This window comes from Nestor notabilis, unplaced genomic scaffold (assembly GCF_000696875.1).
Source record: "Nestor notabilis isolate BGI_N333 unplaced genomic scaffold, ASM69687v1 scaffold4869, whole genome shotgun sequence".
In the NCBI taxonomy this organism is placed as follows: Eukaryota; Metazoa; Chordata; class Aves; order Psittaciformes; family Psittacidae; genus Nestor; species Nestor notabilis.
The window spans coordinates 6,085-27,311 of NW_009944911.1; the positions used below are offsets into that span (position 1 = coordinate 6,085).

Consider the following 21,227-nt stretch of genomic DNA (forward strand, 5'->3'; position numbering starts at 1 on the left):
GTAGCTTTGCCACTTCCTCCATCTTGCATGTAACTTCAGGGTCCACCTGAAGTTCTAAAAGTCAATCATTACTAAAAAAGTACTTTTCCAAAATTAGTCAATATCTCAGTAGGAAGCCATAGTCAAGTTTTTCAGACACATTCAGATATTTCAGATACTCACTTGTGAGGACTCCAAAAATCTAAACGTCATATGATACTGCCAGCTGCCCAAGTTGAACACCTCAGAACTGAGATTGTCAAAACCACACTAATTTCCAGAAATCCTAATTCATGTTTTAATGTGAAACTACATGTTAGCTATATGCAAGAATATAAAACATTGAGAACCCATTAGTGAACTGTTAATTTGTATTTGTAAAGAGAAACAGGATTCTGCATGAAACTCTTTGCTCTGAAGAGTGGATTGAAAGTGAGAGTACATATGCTAGCAAAAATTCTTTTCATTTTTACATAGCCTATATAATTTCCAGCAACCATATTTAACTAGATAGTAGAGCTTACCTCTAGAAATACTTTATTTCAAGACTTATTCTGTTATGAAAACCTGTCATATTATCTTTTTGTGCTTTAACCTAAACTTGTACTCCTGTCTCAGTCACAAACTTTCTGTACATATTTCAACAAAAACATCCCACTTACATTTTTAAAAAGGGAAAAAAAAATCGAACAGATTTTTGTGCCAGTTCTTGAATATGTCAAATATACAAGTTGCTGCATCTTTTTATCAATTGTGCTATAATAGAAAATTCCCCAAGGAAACATTTTTATTTTGATCAAAGAACAAAAAAGGAAAAATTGCTTTATAAAATTATCCAAAAGATATTAAATGTTCAAATGTAAGTCTGTATCATATCCATAACACTTAAAAAACCCCTCCAAAAATGTAAGTGCTGTACTACAATCAAGTGAGGTATGAAATGTCTCATGCCCAATTTTTGGTTAGTGACATTTCCAGATCTCTGGCCACAGAACTGCTCAAAGTGGTTATAATGACAAGAAGTGAGAAGTGGCTCTTTAAATTGATATGTTTGAAAGGTACCTTTGTATGGACAGCTGTGTTTTCAAAATGCTTGCCACCTCTAAATTGGTCCTTGTGAAGTGAACTGTTTGCCTTATTGCCAGCAGGGCACATTGCAGTGAAGCTGCTGCATTTCTAGTTTTTATCACTGTCTCTCTAACTGCTGAAGTGGAAAAGAAAGATTGCCAAAACCTGACGAGTTTCTTTCCCTTTCTGCCCACTCTGACTTTGTTCTTAGCTGTCTGTTGCTCCAGTGATGAGAAACATTGCTCAATTTATACATTCTCTGAGTGTCTTTTCCAGCTCAAATAATGGTGATACCCTCTTGTAAACTAAGGCTCCAGCTGTCAATAGCAGTGAATGAAACAAACCTAATTAAGACATACCAGTCATTGTCTACACAAGAGATAATTAGGCTGCAAAAAGTCACACACATCAGGGTGCATTTTTCTAAAAGCAAGAAATAATACCTTAAAAGCAAGAGGCATGCTATATTTAATAAGACAGTAATTATGGATTGCAATAGGGATGGACTTCCAGGAGAAATTAAGTCATCTGTCCATGAAGAGTTAAACAGTTTTAGGACAGGACAGAAGTTCTAGTACCAGAAAACAATAATAAAAATACTGAATAGCATTACTAATAAGCAATCCTAACTTTTTAGATGCAGACTGTTTAATTGCAGGCATTAGGAAGAAAACCATATCATTTTATCTAGATGAGGAAATACATGTACAATCAGAGTGCACAGAAGATTTATAAATGCAGCAGGAGAAAAAATTTTATCAGAGTCCAAAACTGCGATGCATAGCTCCTGCTGCTGCTGATGTGGAAACACTTACACCACAGCTCAGCTTACTGGGATAATTTGCATCTGAGCCTCATCTCTACAATATTTTCTATTGTGCACCAGAGTAGGTACAAGTTTTAAGAATCACTTGCATCACATCAAAACTCCTGAGAGATCACCAAAACCTACTAACAAAAGAGCTAAAATAAAAATAATATTTTTGCTTAACAGATGATGCTGACATAATTGCATTATTTGAAATACCTTTTTTTTTTTTTTTTTTTTTAAGAAAATACCTACTTTTGCACAGAAACCTCTGTGTATGTAAAACTTTAAATACCACTGAAAGGAACAAGACAAATAACTTTCAGTTTCTCTTTGCACTTCTAATACCTTTAAAACTGGGCATTCGAAATGCAAAATTTCACCAAAATTTCACTAAAAATCAGTTAGTAATAGTATTAACTTTGATCCTTATTTAGTGCTATCATTATAGATTTACTACTATCAGTATGTTAATGAAGAAAGGGAATCAATGCATTCCAAGAGTTCAAAGTATCACAAAGTTAAATGCTTATTTTCCAATAGAAACATTTATCTCTGTGACACTACGCTCTTTAAGGAAATTGAACTTCAATTACAGTTTATAGTGCTGATTACAAGATATCAATTTACATGAGGTTTATTTTATTACAGTAAACTGCAGCTCACTTCTCAGTTCGAAATTGTATGTACATAACTCAAGGTTAGAAATTAATTACATTCACGCAGACGCACACATAATCAACAAGTTGGCATACACAGTCATACTGTGTAACTTGATTCTGAGTTTTGATCTCTTCAAGTGCGACCAGAAAACTTAACATCTGTGGTCCATGTTTCCTCACCTTCTTTGTCAACACTGTATATCACAGTCACACAATCTTACTATTATAAACAAAAATGTATTGCCAGAAAGCCCACTCCAATATATATGACATGAAAATGTCCACTTGTGCCCTTAGTTTTGGCTTGAGAATCCCACAGAAGCTGAAGTATAAAGTCAGAAGTATAAACTGAAATCCAGGAAGATGTTGGCTCTGTGTACACGAAAATGCAGTAGTTTACATGCTTTAACTGTTACAGACTCTCAGATGCCTGGGACACACATGAAAGGTTCATTTTGGTCCACATCCTATCTTTCAGTGGCCAATAGCAGATGTCCAGGAAGGAGCAGAAAACCAGATAGCTATGTAGCTATGCTTCCCCAGAATACTTTCCTAATACATCTACTGAGCAGAAGTCCCTGAGCATCATAATGGGATCAGAATGCTGAGACTTGATATGTGCAGTAGCAGTCTGTTGAATCTCAATTAATTTACTATTCAGGTAAGATTTCCAATCAGCTTTCAATTAGTATAAACTTACATTTTGTATTTGCCATGTTTACAGATGCATTTTTAATATAAAATAAAAAAAAAAAAAATCCAGAAGTTAATGGGACACACGCTTTAGAAAGTGCATCAACAACACGACTCAATAAACTCCCTCCATTGCCATCTTCTTTTCTCCCTACATAGTAAATTACATCTGTGCATTTGATATAGAATTAATTCCATTGAGATCTTTAGTAAATAGGACAGTACTCCATATAGGTGTATCACCTTGCCTCCTGGAGGCAAGATTAAGAACAAGTTATAGGTATTAACTGTACAATGCAAACCTTTATTTTTCTTCAAGCCTCAGGTTCATCTAATTTCTCAGAACAAAGGAAGAGACTACATTTTTACTATTTCAGTCAGTATGTCTTTGATTTCAGTATAAACTGGGCCATTTGCATAAAAACATATTATTAATCCTTAAAACAGCAGAATGTTTTCTGTATATCTCACACATTGTCTGTTCACTTCATTAATACACTTACAAGTTAAAATACAATATAAAATGTCCTTAAATGTACATACACAAACAGCAGCCTCAAAGACTTGACAAAGGTACTTCAAATTGGCCCAATGTCACTCAACATGCTCCAACACCTTTCCTTTGAGCTGATATGGAATGCCTATGTAGTCAATATGCCCAATCCTTGGGCCTGGAAAGGAAACCTAAAATCCATATCCTTGACACTTGACTTTTGGAATTCTATCTGTATGAGCAACACCTCAAAAGTTACTTATTAGTGTAAATGAAGCCTTGATCTTACAGTTTGTAAACAATGTCACTGTGAATTTTTCCATTAGGCACAAGGGGAGAAAGTACATAAATGTGTATCATATGAAGTCTTCTGGATAATAGTATGAAGTCTATATTCTGAAGTAAAGTAAGCAGTTAATGTGTACTACTTCATATATGAAAGCACAGAAGGTTTTGATTTATGTGGCTTGGAACAAAATGCACACTGAAAGTAGAATTCTTTTTTCTCCACAAAAAGCAAGTACATAACAAATCCAGAGAGGATACATTTGATGCTTCAAGATAGCTTCAGTCTTTACTATAATTTAGAACACAAAGAAAATCTGAAACTTTATAGCAAATTTCTCAGTCTTGCAGTGCTACAGACCAAAGAAACAATTGCTAATGTAATTTCTTACTTTAAAGACACTTTTCTGTTATTATTGTTCCTTGCAATTGAAGTTATTGAAACCAAAACAAGCAAGCCAGTAATTAACCTGAATTTGCCAAGATGACAAGCTATTTATTATGAGGTACATAATTCTTTCTAATTATTATTTTAAAGAAAAGTTTTGTTCCTAAGCAGCAGCCTCAAAAACAATTAGAAATTGATAAAACCTGTGGATTATCAATTTTGTATATTTCTTTATAAGCATCTCACAGGCTTGCCTAACAGTGTAATGATTAGGAAGGCATGTTAATCTCACCATTCCATTTTCCTTTTATTACACATACATTATGTTCTTTCTACTTATAAACTTTATGTTCTGTAGAATTTTGTTCAGTGTTTACATTTTCAAAGCCAACAGAACTCAGTCTGCTTCTAGTGATTACTGAAAGAAAACAAAATATTTTAGAGGAGCATAAAATATGTAGAAATATCTCACTGATATATTTTGGTTTATACTTTGTGGATCTTCATCTTTCTGTAGAGCAATGCTCCACTGGATGTATGACAAGCTACAAGTCTAAAGACATATTACTATATTAACTTCATTTATGTTACCTGGACACCACTACAATACTCCAGGCACCACAGTCATTTTCTTTTCTTACTTGCAATAATTAACATTAGAGAGCAAAAGATGGCTAAATTAATTTATAACTTTATAGTTTCTTATACTAATTATTTCCTCTTCTTATATTTTAGGTCACCCTGTCATTCCTGCAAACACTAATCAATCATGGGATTTGAAGTTAATACTACTAAATAAATGAATTGCTTAATCTCCTATGACCATCTATACATACTTCATCTTCACAAAGCTTATCAATTTTATATCATCAAGGACAGAGTGACCTTCATTTCCACAAAATGCCTCTTACTACTGGACAAGTTGGTTACAAATTTATCACTTATCCTCAGGAAGAAAGTACTTCACGATCATCATTTCACAAATGCAAGTGTGTGTTTTATCAACTGACCAGGCCATACTGAATTCCAAACCTGTAATTGTGGAATACTAACACGTGTTATTTTTCTGAACATTTGAGCTAAAATGAAGGACATGCAACTCAAAATTCATTTTCTACTTGGCCTAGTTATCACTGCACTAGTACAAGCTGTAGAAAAAAAAGCAGACTGCCCAGAGTCATGTATATGTGAGATCAGACCATGGTTTACCCCCAGGTCTGTGTACATGGATGCTCCAACGGTGGATTGTAATGATTTAGGCCTTTTTAATTTTCCAGCCAGACTGCCTGCTGACACACAAGTTCTACTTCTACAGACTAATAATATTGAAAAAATTGAACAGTCCGTAGAGTTCCCAGTGAATTTAACCGGTCTAGATTTATCTCAGAACAATTTATCCTCAGTGACCAGTATTAATCTTGGAAAGATATCACAGTTGCTTTCAGTGTACCTTGAAGAAAACAAACTTACTGAACTCCCTGAAGAATGTCTCTCTGGACTCCACAATTTACAAGAGCTTTATATTAATCATAATCTACTTTCTGTGATTGCACCAGGAGCTTTCATAGGCCTCAATAATCTTCTCAGACTTCATCTCAATTCAAATGGTCTGCAAATGATCAACAGGAAGTGGTTTGAAGCTACTCCTAATCTTGAAATTCTCATGATTGGAGAAAACCCAATAATCAGAATTGAAGATATGAATTTCAAGCCTCTTATCAATCTGCGCAGCCTAGTTTTAGCAGGCATAAATCTTACTGAAATACCAGATAATGCTTTGGCTGGCCTTGACAATTTAGAAAGCATCTCCTTTTACGACAATAGATTTGTTAGAGTGCCCCACATTGCTCTTCAAAAGGCCACAAAACTTAAATTTCTGGATCTAAATAAGAATCCCATTAACAGAATACAACGAGGAGATTTTAGCAATATGCTGCACCTAAAAGAGTTAGGAATTAATAACATGCCTGAACTGATTTCTATAGATGGTCTTGCTGTTGATAATTTGCCAGACTTAAGAAAAATAGAAGCTACCAATAACCCCAGATTATCATACATTCATCCAAATGCATTTTACAGACTACCTAAACTGGAATCTCTCATGCTTAACAGCAATGCACTGAGTGCCCTTTACCGCAGTACAATAGAATCCTTGCCTAACCTCAAAGAAGTTAGTATACACAGCAATCCCATTAGATGCGATTGTGTCATCCGCTGGATTAATATGAATAAAACAAACATTCGTTTCATGGAGCCGGAGTCCCTGTTTTGTGTAGATCCTCCTGAATTCCAAGGCCAGAATGTGAGACAGATACACTTCCGGGAAATGATGGAAATCTGTCTCCCTCTGATAGCTCCTGAAAGTTTCCCATCTACTTTGGATTTAAAAACTGGCAGCCATATTTCCTTACACTGCAGAGCAACAGCAGAACCAGAACCTGAAATCTACTGGATAACACCATCAGGACACAAACTTTTGCCTAATACTATTTCTAACAAATACTACATTCATTCCGAAGGAACACTGGACATAAGTGATGTAACACAAAAAGAAAGTGGCTTATACACATGTATAGCAACGAATTTAGTTGGGGCAGATCTAAAGTCGGTCATGATTAAAGTGGATGGCTCTTTTCCTCAGGACAGCACTGGATCTCTGAATATTAAAATAAAAGACATAAAATCTAATTCTGTTTTGGTTTCATGGAAGGCAAGTTCTAAAATTCTGAAGTCCAGTGTTAGATGGACAGCCTTTCCAAAAGCTGAAAACTCTCGGGCTGCACAGAGTGCTCGAATACCATCTGATATAAAGGTATATAATCTTACACATCTAAATCCATCAACTGAATACAAAATCTGTATAGATATTCCCACTATCTCTTCACAGAATAAGAAACAATGTGTCAACGTAACCACAAAAGAACTGGACTTGGCAGTGAAAGGCTATGAAAAGAACAACATAATAGGATTCTTTGCCTGCCTTGGAGCTCTTTTGGGAATCATCTCTGTGATATATCACTACAGTTGCATCTCACGAGAGATGAGCTATGACGTTGGACACAGCTATCTAAAGAATTACCTGAAGAAACAATCCTTTTCACTCAATGAGCTTTATCCTCCTCTGATCAGTCTTTGGGACATGGGCAAAGAAAAAAGCACAGCAATGGAAGTAAAAGCAACTGTAATAGGTGTACCAACCAATATGTCATAAATGTGTCAGTATATCACTTAATTCCTGAAAGAAAAAGCACATGACTGCATTTGTGCTGAACAAAAAGCCAACAAGAAAAAATAATTTCTTTCTTTTAGGAACTAGATATCTGGACTTTGCTCCTGCTGACAAATGGGAATATGTACTCACTCAGCGTAAGAGAAGAATTTTAACTAACTGGTTTCTAATGGTATTCTACCAACCAAATAAAATTAACTTCATTTTCTAGAACTTTGATGGGACTTTTAAGTCTGGAATACAGTGCAAGTAGCCAAGAACATTTTCTGTATTTTTTTTAATTATTATATAAAAGTAGTGGAACTGAGCAATACCTCCTCCTCTGCTGTATTACACACTCTAGCCACGAGTTTTTGAAGTGAACAGGTATAGTAGGATTGACACACGGTGTAATGAAATGGACAAATTCTGTAGAGTAGACACAGTGAGTATGTGAATTTTTTTTATGAGGAAAATACATTTTTGATTAAAATCAAAATAGTTTTTGCCTTGTTTGTTTCTAAACAAAACATTCTGGGTGCTCTTGTCTGACAATAAACAAACTCATTCTAGAGTCTGACAGAATATCTCCTTACAAATAATCCTGTTAAAATACCAGTCCGAGCACATAAGATATTTTTGCTAGGTTTAGGCTGTATAACTGCAATAAACTAAACAATAAATATTTTTATAAAGTACTTACCCATAATAATAACAAGCATATTTTACACAGTGCTTATTGTGGGAGGAAGAAGAGAGAAGGCGGGTTGGAAGGAGACATAAAACTAATAGGGAAATAGATTGTTAGCTACTGATAAAAGCAACTTTTGAGCTGCTTTGGTATTTTTGCAGAAGCCTGAAAACTAAATGCAGTGTTTCAACTCAGATAACATAAATCCAATATTTTGTCTTCACTCAAAAGGGTAGTAATTCAGTTATCAGTAATGTCTAAACTTCAGGCTGGCCATACAGGGAACTCAGATAGCTTGAATAGTTTAAATGATAGTAAGATTTTCTTTCTGGGCCTGCACACTTCTGTTCAGCATAAACAACTGACTAGCTTATAAACCTCCTCAGCTTTCACAATGTAACAAACAATATATGATGACACAAGCATTATTAGTAGAAATGAAATGAAACAAAATGAAAAGAGAACAATGAATACCTGCTGCTGCCCGTAAGCAGCAAATGTGCACAAGAAGCTGCTGATCAGAGTGGTGATTACAAATGAAACCCAGTTCTGTTAGGATGGAAAAAGTGACTACTCCTAAGCCCAGTAGAGGAAAGACCATTGAGATACCTGATGAAAAGACATGGTACCCCCTGAAAAGAAAGCAAGAGCAAATTTTTTATGTTATTTTGGTTCATATATATGAAAAAAAATAGGAAGAATGAAGAAAAAGATATTATTACTGAATATTGTGCTTTAAGGAAGAAAATATTTACAGAACGCCTAGGTAGTTTGAATTGCAAAGTAAAATAGGAGTGACAAACATTTCTTGTAAGTCTTTAGTAGACTTTTAACATTTTTTAAACTCCACAATAATATATATTTTATCTTTCTAGACTTGTTTGAGGTAAACATTTCAATGGAATTGCTTACATAATTTTTGTTGATGAAACAAAAATAATTAATTCTTGTATTCAGATGTGATCAAAAGAGTTGCATCCTGTACATAGATATTAATTTTTCCAGTTATTTTTAGTTCGCTGCATACTTTCAAAATATTGTTGGTGTATAAACAAATATGACATTGGAAAATAATTTCACTTTACCTACTACTAACGAATAACTTGTTTTCATGTTATAGATATCCTTTTTCTAGCTAAATACCAAGATTTTTAAACTACACAAAGGTAATTTCCAAAGTTGTTAAAGGCAGAAAGAACCCAATTCTGATTTTAAACTACTAAAAGTTAGGCTATTCATAGAGTCGATATATTTCACTCAAGAAGAAAGTTTACAAACCTGATGAACCACTATTGGACGTAAAAGCACACTGAAATGGCGCACAGGAATTCTGGGATGCCGTGATGGGTTTCAGAACAACGGACAGCTCCGGAGGAGCTGTTGCTTGAGCAACGGTAGCTCTAATGGGACGCATCACCAAGCAGATATGCTAAGTGTTTAAGGGCAGGTTGCACAAGGCTTTGAGCAACCCGGCCTAGTGGAACGTTTCCCTGCCTGTGGCAGGGGGGTTGCATCTAGGGCAACTAGATGATCTTTAAGGTCCCTTTCAACCCAAACCATTCTATGATTCTATATTTACCTTTGGAATAAAGGTACATTTAGAATTTACAACTCCTAGGACTTGGAATTTTTTTTCAGGCAAAAATATCTCTGTGCAATGTTATAAAATAGCATAAGAATACAAGTCTAATGGAGAGCACTGATAAGAGGACTTTTCCCCCTCACAGAATAATTACAGGCTTTATTTACTTCATTTAAATATGTCATTTGAAGTTTCTGTTGATAGATAGAATGCATTTTTATATCGAAGAATTTTCATACTAAACTTTTGAAAGCTTTAATGTAACTACATACATCTTATAAATATCTGAATTGTTTCATACTTTATACTGATATCAAATGAAAATATTTTCATTTTAAAAGAAAGCCTTACATTTTAAAAGAAAAGGATTATCCTGTTGCTTATCATTAAGATGTAAATTATTTCCTTTATATTACAAAAGAGTGAAATATAACTGCATTTTCTTAAAGTAGCTTTGCAATCCTCCTCTCAAATGACCTAGATTAAACCATTTTACAACTTTATACCTCCTTCTCTCTGAAAGAATATGCTGAGTTTTTGTTTTCAGCATACCAACAAGATGCATCTTCTGTAACTAACTATCCAGTAATTCTTTATTTGTGCAAATATGCTGTCACTGCTATCACTCAAAAGTGAAACTTAAAAAAATACTAAGAAAAAGTCTGTAAGAACAGGGTCAGCAGTTCGTGATTTGGTAGGGGTGCTTAACTGAGTGGGCACAAAAGAGGAATAGAACTGCAGTAATGAGAACACGGATATTCCTTCAAAGAGTTCTTACTTTTACCAAAGGATCTGCAGAAAGAAATGCTTGCAGGTCTAGACTAAAACTTTTAAAAGACATACTTACTAGCGCATTTGAGTTAATATAAAAACTCATCTATTCATGAATTTATGTCAACAGCATTACAATTCTTCAGTATTCTACTGAGGTTTTAAATACTTTAAAATTGAAATATTACGTATTTTGAACAGAAATGCAAGTTCAGCGATATTTTTGATCAAATTCTAGTTACTGTAAGAACATATTCAAGGCAAAAAGCATGTTAGAGGTGATGCTATTGAAGCCCACTTAAATTAGAATTCAGGGTGTATATTGATTAATGAATGATTGCTTGATCCTTTTATTATACACATTTGCGTGTGTGTATGTGAAGTACTTCTATTAGCGACATGTTAGCCTCACACTTTATTTCATTATATCTGTACTGCATTATTATACCTATTATACAAAAGTAGTATCTTGCAGAACACATGGCAAAGCTTTCAATGACAGTACTGTGAACCATCTACTATCTATATAAGCATAGCATCTTTAATATCTAGACAGAAGCATCTCCATGATATTAGCCAAAAAAAACTCTAAAAAGATTCATTATTTCTCCTGAGAAAATGAGTCAGTAGTGTGCACTCACAGCCCAGAAAGCCAACCATGTCCTGGGCTGCATCAAAAGAAGCGTGACCAGCAAGCGGGTCGAAGGAGGTGATCCTGCCCATCTACTCTTCTCTGGTGAGACCTCACTTGGAGTACTGTGTGCAGTTCTGGTGTCCTCAACATAAAAAGGACATGGAGCTGTTGGAGCAAGTCCAGAGGAGAGCCACAAGGATGACCAAGAGGCTCGAGCACCTCCCATGCGAAGACAGGCTGAGAAAGTTGGGGCTGTTGAGCTTGGAGAAGAGAAGGCTGCGTGGAGACATCATAGCAGCCTTCCAGTATCTGAAGAGGGCCTACAAGGGTGCTCGAGAGGGACTCTTCATTAGGGACTGTGGTGATAGGACAAGGGGTAATGGGTTTAAACTTAAACAGGGGAAGCTTAGGTTAGATATAAGGAAGAAGTTCTTTAAAGTGAGGGTGGTGAGGCACTGGAACAGGTTGCCCAAGGAAGTTGTGAATGCTCTGGCAGTGTTCAAGGCTAGGCTGGATGGAGTCTTGGGTGACACGGTCTAGTGCGAGGCATCCCTGCCAGGGGTTGGAACTAGATGATCTTGAAATCCTTTCCAACCCTAGGTATTCTGTGATTCTATGATTCCATGACCAAAGACATTCTTCATGTTAAAATCCCCATGGAAACTACAGATGAGCGGTGGGATTCATGTGTAGCTGTGTGTAAAAATGGATAACTGTTCCTTCCACAGATAAACTACTTTATAAACCCAAGGGTCCTTAGGAAATAAATCCCCCTTTTAGATTTAATAGCTTACTGTGTATTTAACTTACATCTCTTCACAGATAAATGGCAAAAAAATCTAACAATGATTCTTCAGCAAAGTAGAATCTGTTAAAAAAGTACAGGAAGAACTTCCCAATAGTGGTATAGTATACTGTTTAATAATCTCTTCATTTACAGGAGGTTGTTTTTTTCACATGAGGCAAAGGGCTGTAATTTTTCTGTGTCTTATTAATTGAGATGTTTACTGTCTCTAATGGAGGTAGCAACTGACAATGAGCTATATTTAATTTCTACAGAAACAGAGAAAAGCATTGTTAAACACCTGTGTTTCCATTTATTTAACAGTTTTCTCTGAGGAATCCAATGCATTAAAAGCAATACTACTAATTATTCAACCCAGAAAATAGTAGCTCAGGAATAGATTACCTTTATTTTGGCATTTGACAGCAAACCTCATTCAGAAACATGCTACTAATGAAAGAGAGACGGCAAACGTAAGAGTTTGAAATATTTGGCTGGGTAACAACCAAAATGTAAGACTGAAAACATTTTGATTCAATTTTTTAATTCAGTTACCTTACTTCTTTCTGCCACCTACTAGAGTGAAAAGTAGTTTTCTATTCACAAAACGACTAAGCACTTACTTGTTGGTAAAATATTTGCAAAATTCAGTTCTAGTATTCCAGTTGGTAATAACAGCCAAATGTTAATTTATATGTGTACATTTAAGTTTGTGGTTTAGCTACACTGATGTGAAGCAATAACCCCAAATATCTTAAAAACTTAGATAAAAGATTGCAGAATAAATGTTGATTTACATCCTAAAACGAAATTCTCATTTCCAGAATTCACTAGTAAAATTAATTCTGCTTGTGTAACATGAAGCAGTGACCTCAAGATAACTTAAAAAAGCAATGGAGATTCTTCCCTCAATCCTGTGCTGGACAGTAACGGAAGAGACATAATGATCAACAATAATCTTATAAAATGTTCATTATGATCTGAAAACAGAAGACACATTTCAGAAAAAAAAGTGCCTATATAGTCTAGAAAATAAGTTCACATACTAGAAAGTACCAGAAGAATTGAGATTTTAGAGAGAAAAAATTGAAAAGTACCACTCTGCCAGACTTCAGGAAGAAAACAATTCTTAATGAAATGGAGTAAAACCAGAGTGGAGGTGTGGCACTGACAAGACAAAGAAATTTTACTAGCAGAAAATGTACAGTATGTATGAAAAGTTCAGTATGAAAATGGCAGAAGATATTTTGAAGGATATAGTCAAATGGAATAGAGAAGATAGATAACCACTGAACACAAATCATTAGGGGCAAACCAAGTCTAGAAATTCACCTCATGCTAAAGATGAGAAAACATGCTTGCAAACAAATCAACAATCACATGTAGTTTTATGTAGAGGAAAGAAACAAGATGACTAGAAACAAATTCAGAGTAAAAAATTATTTATGTTGCCTATTGAAAATCATGAGACTTCATCACAACATAGCTTACAGAAAGACATTGTGAATAAAATTGTTGGGGCAGCAACAGATAAAAGTGATCTTCTTAGAGCACCTTTGGGTTCCATGAGCAACAGTAGAAAGATGTCAGAATAAACTGCTAGGTAGGAAAAAAGGAAATCTATGTTTCTGGAAGATCAGTTGATCTACCAAAGCAATTGTTTTGGTAGGTCAGTTGGTTGACATACCAAATGTGTAATTTGGATAGCTTCCAGCTGAATACTATTGGAAATAGTTGGAACTTATCTTCTCTTGGAAAGGCTAAATAGATACTTGGAGAAAATACTAAGCTACAACAGAAAAAGAGAAGGATTATCAAAACAAGAGAAAGATTATCTAAACTAAAGTTTGTCAGGATAAAAAACCAAACCAAACATTAACCAAACTTCATTTACCCATATGACAACTCTAGAAGTTGGATATTAAACAAGAGAAGTGCAATTACTCATTTATATGGATAAATTCAATTTGAATTTATTACTGAAACTTGGTCAGATTTTCATAATTGGAATGATAAAATACACAACCATAACCCATCTAGTGAGAACTGTGCTTTGAAACTGAGAACTAAGCTCTTCAGGTTCAGTAAAAATTCTGAAGGAGTTGAGTCTTCTTTAATGTTTGCATTATAGGGCAGTGTGAAATAATAAGATGTATCAGACTAAATTCTGTCTATGATTAGCTGCACTTCAGTATTCGGAGACAAAATGTACAAGCACCATTTGCAAATAGCATAAGCATGCAGTAGAACCAGTAGTGAATAATGAAAACTGACCCTACGGTACGTGACTGAACATAGTTATGTTATTCTGGTTACATTACGTAGGGTTTCATTTCTATAGCCAGTTTTCAAAAAGATATCAAGTTAAGCCAATTGGAACACATGTTTAAAAGACATGATATTTTGAGGTCTCAAGAAGAGCTTTAAATAAAGGTATTGTATGTCTACCTACTTGACTACAGTATTATCAGAGAGATATACAGCTGCAGTTACATTGAAGTGCCTTCAAAGCAACTGAATATTTTATTAAGTGATTCCTCCCTTCAGACAAAGCTGAAAACCACAAATGAAATTCCTCTGGCAGCTAAAAAATGCTTTTTACATCTCTCTCTCATTTGCTTATTTTTTTGTTTCTCAGCATCAATTATTTTTAGACTTCTCTTCCCAAAGTCCTTTTCTTTGCCATGATGCAAATGCTCTGTTTCTCTCCCTTCCATGATCCCGGTGGGTTCTTTGCCTATTTCCTGCTACTGTTGCTGCCAGACTATCATATAATTTCCAACACTGCCAGTAAGGAAAGATATTTACTGACTTGATAAAAAAACTTATCAAGCAAACATAAAAAGGCAAAATATTTGAATAGCAAAATATAAATGTTAAAGAAAGACCTGGAATTCTTAAAACCCTGGTGTAAAATTAATCAGCTGAGACAAAGTATCTTTCAAGGAAACAAAGCATAAAAATGTAACAACATTCAAATGAAAATAATTTGGGAGTAAGACAAAGCTGAAAGGGTAGGCAATTTGGGCAGATGGCCTATTCTTGATCCTAAAATAGCTGATGTTCTTTTTCACATTACAGTTTAGAAAAGTGGAAAACAACTCCATCTGCCTTACCCTTAACGTAGCTATTGTTCATTGTTCACGTTGATGATAATTTCACGCTGTGCTCCAAATATCTCTAATGCTTTAGGGAATCTCAAAGCTACATCAAATTCAGTGACGATAGTTTTCATCTATACACAATTCTTCCAGTCCAGCCCTAGATTCTATAAACAAAGCATTTTAGCAGCCATATACTACACTTTACAGGTCAAAAAGATTCTAGTTTTGTCATCTAGCATGTGAGTGCAAGTTAGATTCCTTGAGATGGCTGTTGGGAATAACTTTTGAGGGCAAAATCTTGTCAAAAGTTCTTATTTTTTGAACAAAGTTGTACTCTGTGCTGTTAACATTTATGTCTTTTTGTTTATGTCTCTAGAATGAATTTCAACTAAATTTAAAAACATACAGCTGAATACTTGATAGCACCAAAGAAACTGGGTTTCTGTCTGAGGACTACTAAAGACAGCTAGAAGACAATGCTTTGACATAATGGTAGAATGATTTTATAAGACACAGAACCACCTGCTAAATATCAGCCATTTCTAAATATTCTAACATTTAAGGTAAAAGCGCTACAAAAAAAGTTAGAATTGCCTCTTTTAAACTAAGTGCAAAGTATCCAATAATAATGCAAAATAAAATCCAACCATTTAAAGTTAGTCTCAGTATAGTAAATCAACTACCATCATTAAACTACAGGTAATCAGCTATGTCTTTCTTTACATATCAGGTAATAAAAGGATTAGATTAAATCAAACTGTTACTATCAATTATACTTTCTTAGATTAACTTAAATTTACCTTAACATTTACTATAAAATGGGATATTAAAGTCTTACATTATTTATTTCATAAAAGCTCTTCAGGTATTTATGAGAAGTGCATGTCCATTTTTAGCAAACTAAGTGTTTATTGAATATTGATGTGCCACACAATGTATTCCAAAATAAGAAACAATGCTTTCTCCTAAAATACCTGATTGCACAAGTCTGCCTATCTATACCTAAATTACACAACACATGCACAGCACTATCTCACTTCTTCTCTTTTAGATCCGTGTAAGAGGATTTCAGTACTCAAGCCATCCCCATGACTTCTAGACTCTTAGTTTGACAAGTCCAGAATAGTACTGTCCACTGTCACACACTTTATAAATATATATTTACATTATCATGTCCAAATCATCCTGCTGTCCTTCAACCTGTTAGAGTCCAATTCAGAATTTCTTCTTCCTTCCAGGAAATTCAGCCTCTTTCTTACCCTCCATATTTCTTCCATTCATTTAGCATTAATCTACTGCTTGCTCCTACACAAAATCACACGAGTGTGGGCATGCAGCTCTCCTTTTTAACTAGCTAGTTTCTACTTCATTAATGTTTCATATTTTCCCCAGTCTCCTATGAAATGTATTTCCAGAATATCCTTCCCTATGCTATTTGTTATTATTTTATAATTTTCAATTACTTGAAAAAAAGAACAGAAAAAGAAAGCCTGAATTGTTTTGTGCATTTGAGTGCAAATTTCAAGTGTAGACAGAGGAAAACTGCAGTCCTGAAAATTCTGCAAACTGTTCCTCTACCTACCTCAACAGCCAACTCTTCTTAAATGGTAAGTTAACTAAACCTCACTTCCTCTCCCTTGGTCTTAGAAAAGCTGAATAAAATGGAGGATGATCACTACAGCTAGAGCAAATTTAACTTATTTCTAGCTTGTGTAATGGTTGGATTATTAGAAAGAGAAAACAGAAAGAGAATAACCTTATTATTCATACAGGCTTTTCAAAAGCATATTAGAATTTACAAGCATATACCAATAAATACATTACACAAAGCACACACCAAAGAGAAAAGCCCCCTGCACACCAGTTAACTAAAAATTTACAATAAAAGAAACAAAAATATACTGTTAAAGATTTGTGGGTTTTTTCTCTACCACATCAAGAGGTAGATAAGTGCCCACTAGTACTTCCTCATACAGCAAAAGCATTTAGGTGCATAACTTCCAATGAATTTAACAAATACTAGACTCTGACCTGTTCAAGTGTTTTGGACATTATGAAGGATATCCCTAGATGACCAAAAGCCTGGCCACATGAACCTATCTCTCTAACTGAAGGCCATCAAAAATTTGCATATGCCTGGCTCTATTAAAGACAGTATAAAAGCAATGTACATCATCCATTTAATTGAAAACATTACATTTATTTTTAATTAAGACAAAATGGGAAAGAACAATATTATTTATTTAAAATGCTTAGAATAGAATACGTTGTGGAGAGTATCTGTTTCATGACTAAATAATTCAGTATCTATCAAAGAAATATTGGATAGTCTAATATTTTAAGAACCACCAAAGGAAAGCTCTGTATATTCAGATATTATCTAATTACAAACATAATACGCCATATAATAAATACTAAATTACTTTAAGATACCACAAATATATAGGCTTACCATGGTTTCTTACTCCCGCTGACCTAAAAAGTTTTCAAGAGCCTGCTCCTGCTGTTCATCTCTAACTACTAATTATCTTCCTACAGGATTTCTTAGGCTTCAGCTTGTCTTCCGCCTCCTTTTGTTTCCTTCATTTGAAATATTTTTTTGCTTCAATTATCTTACATGTGAAAGCTCCCTGTCTTTGTATGTCATGCAACATCATTCTCCCACTATCAGAATCAGTTCTTTTGTTTATCACTGTGGCACAGAACTCTTCTTTGCCCTTCCTCAAATTAATATTCCACCACACTGTATGTGTATAAAATAATCTGAATTCTTCATGCTAGAACCCTTAAATTAATACAAATCAAGTGCACGCCATGTAATTATTACAAGTAAATGTGAAGAAAAATCAGAAACTGTACATACTCGGTGGTAGATAAATCAATGGCAAAAAACATAGAATTGCAACATAGAATGATAGAAATATTTTAGAACAAATCAGAAGAGAACAAAGCTGTAAAAATGTGGCCAAAGAGGACAAAATTTCTAAAATATCATGTTTATGACACCATCAAATGAATAAACATGAGAAAAAAATATGTTGAATGAACAAAGGATACTGCAAGTAGTTTTAATGACTGTGAAAAAGAAAATTAAGATAGAGGAAAGGTATAGGAAAGATTGTTGAAAAGGAATGAGTTAAGACACTGGGTCAGTCAGCCTATCCTGGTAACACAAGAATTAAAAGTAGCAAGAAATTAGTCAGTAGTTGGAAGCAAATTTTGAACAAGAGGAAGTGACAGTATTATCAAAAACTGAGAAAAATTGATGATAGAGAACAGCTAGGGCAGACAAGAGAGCTCCAAGATACTATGAAATATACACACACAGAAGTTTCAAATGAAGACAAGATTTAATAAGAATGGGGGAGAACGAGAAGACAGCAGGAGTATGTGCTTTGATTTGGCCAAAATATTAATACAGAAAGAAAATCTGTAAGAAGTCTGACTTTATGAGTATTCTGAAATCAACAGGACAGAATCATGCTTAGGAAAAAATTTACAATTTCCATACCTTATGAGCCATAATTCACCAAGTGTCAAGGAAATGGGTACAATACTAATTGTAAAACAAGGAGTACACAAATATTTATTTGAAAGTGACAAGAAGTAAATGCTTAAGCAATGAAGAAAATTATGTTTGGAAATTTTGGCTAAAATGAGAAAGGCAGATACGAGAGGTAGTGTCATTTGGGAGGTTTCTTTCAGAAGACAATTGAAAGCTGATAACCCTGTGTTATTAAGCAAAATACTTTCATAAAAAAATCTCAGAGGGAAAAAGACACTACTGCCTCCAATTAAAGACAGAGCTCAAGGTCCAGGAGCTGCTTAACAGTTTCAATTATAATGCCGCTAATAACCAATTAAGGTTTGTGATTTTTTCTAAACATTACCAGAGTCACAGCAATTTTTATTGTTGCTTTTAAGAAGCCTCAAAATTCTTTAAAAATAATTAAATCTAAAGGATTAGGTCAAAAAAATCATTTAAAGACAATAAATGACACTGGAATCTATTCAATTTTGTTCTAAATCATATCCAAAGCAAGTGCATCCCACTAAAAAAGAAGCCAATCATTGTCACACAGAATAAAAGCTTGAAGAAAAAGAAAAGAGAAGAGCAGGAGTAGAGGAGAGAACAAAGAAAACATAATAAAATTAAGAAGTGGAAAGATCGAAGACAATAATGATTCTATTTGATATTAAGTTATACAAGTTAATACATTTTAAGTTACATACAAAAATACTGATGCAAAACAGGCAAACTACAGTAACAGAAACTTTTTAAAATTAATTATTTTTTAAGCACATTTGAAAAACTGTTAATAAACTGACTGAAAACTCAGTGAAAACTTGGAATAAGAGAGACTGAATAAATCGACTAGGTGTTTGTATGTAAAACCAGAGCTGATCTGTTGAATCTCTGAGGATGTATCTCCACTCAAAGATGCCTTTCAGATGCAATTCGGAAACATCTGAATCAGCCAGTCCATAAAGTGCTGTGCAGCACTTCAGGGCTTTTACTAGCTTGGGTCCAAGTGCATTTGAACATTATTAGTCTGACAGAAAGGCACATTAGCTTAATATCACTCCCACCAGCCCTAATTATCTTGGAAAGACCCTATATTCATATACCTAGATTGCATATCCATGGTAGTTTGGACAACACTCCACACTCAAAGGGTAAATGTTAATGACGTGTATTGTTTTGAGACCAGTCACATGTGGTGTTCCTCAGGGCTCTGTTCTTGGATTTAACCTATTTAACATCTTTATCAATGACCTGGAGGAGGAGATGAAATCCTTACCAGTCTGACAACACTAATTTGGAGGATGCAGTCAATGTATTTGAGGACAGATAGGGCTGCCATTTAGAGCAATCTAGAAAGGCTGGAGAATTAGTCCAACAGGCTATAATGAAATTCAGCAGAGACATGTAAAGTTCTGCACCTAGGATGGACTAACTCCTGAATGAGTACAAACCTCGGAGTGCCTCACTGGGGAGCAGCTGTGCTGAAAAAGACCTGGCGGTTGTAAGAACAGTTGGCTAACAGCATACCAGGCTGTATTAACGTAAGAATAGCCAGTAGATTGAGGAAAATAATTATTCCTCTTTTACTCATCACTTGTTGGACAACCTCTGTAATACAGTGTCTAATTTTGGATCCCCACTGACACCACCATATAAAACATTGATCAATGGGGGCGAGATTAGCTCCAAAGCTGTTAGGGGCTGAAGCACTTGCCCTGAGAAGAAAGTCTGAGGTGGCTCAGCTTGTTCAACCTGGAAACAAGGACTGGGAGAAGCACACTCCCAGTACCTAAGAGGTGGCTACTAAGAATACAGCCAGGCACATTTATGAGGTGCACAGCAGAAAAATGAGCTACAGCTATAAATGGAAATCATAGTTAACTAGGTATAGAAAAAAAAATAATTAATTATGAGGAAAATAATCTTGGGAACATTACAGAGATGTTCTGTAATTTCTGTTCTTGGAGGTTTTCAAGACCCAACTGGACAAAATCATAAGCATCATGATTTGATCCATAGCCCTATTTTGAGCAGGAGGTTGAACTAGATGACTTGTCTTTCAACCTGAATAATCCTGCAAAGGAACTATGTCCCCAGAGACTATACACGCAACGTAATCTGCTCAGAGAAGCAGAAATACTTTAGCTGAAATGACTCTAAAATTTTGATTGACAATATCCTCTTATTTCTTTTTAAATCACTCAAAGAGCTCTTACAGAGATACTATAGTTTGGGTAGGTTGTTAGGCCTCTTAAAGTTCTAAATTTTAAAACTGTTTTGATAGTGCATATACTTACTTCCATTCTTTTTCAACATCTGGCCACATTTTATTTCAAATATACTTCATCTATATCTTTGGACTAAATTCATAGGAATTTCTTACAGATCTTTTCTCATATTATACCATTTTCATCATGATGCTCCATCTACATATCTAAATGGCATGATTTTGCATAAACGTAGGGCAACAGACTGTAAAACTGAATATAAGAATGTTTCCTTCTTCTTTTTCCAATGCAGACATAAGTTACTATCTATAAATAGCATGCAT

At 34.7% G+C, this 21,227-nt stretch overlaps 1 protein-coding gene across 1 annotated transcript; it reads left to right on the plus strand.

Annotated features, from left to right (window-relative positions):
• The first annotated feature begins 5,105 nt into the window (after positions 1–5,105).
• LRRN3 (leucine rich repeat neuronal 3) lies at positions 5,106–8,085 on the plus strand. Its single transcript, XM_010022636.1, has one exon. The coding sequence runs from the start codon at positions 5,461–5,463 to the stop codon at positions 7,585–7,587; it is 2,127 nt and encodes a 708-aa protein (XP_010020938.1). The 5' UTR covers positions 5,106–5,460; the 3' UTR covers positions 7,588–8,085.
• The last annotated feature ends 13,142 nt before the right edge of the window (positions 8,086–21,227 follow it).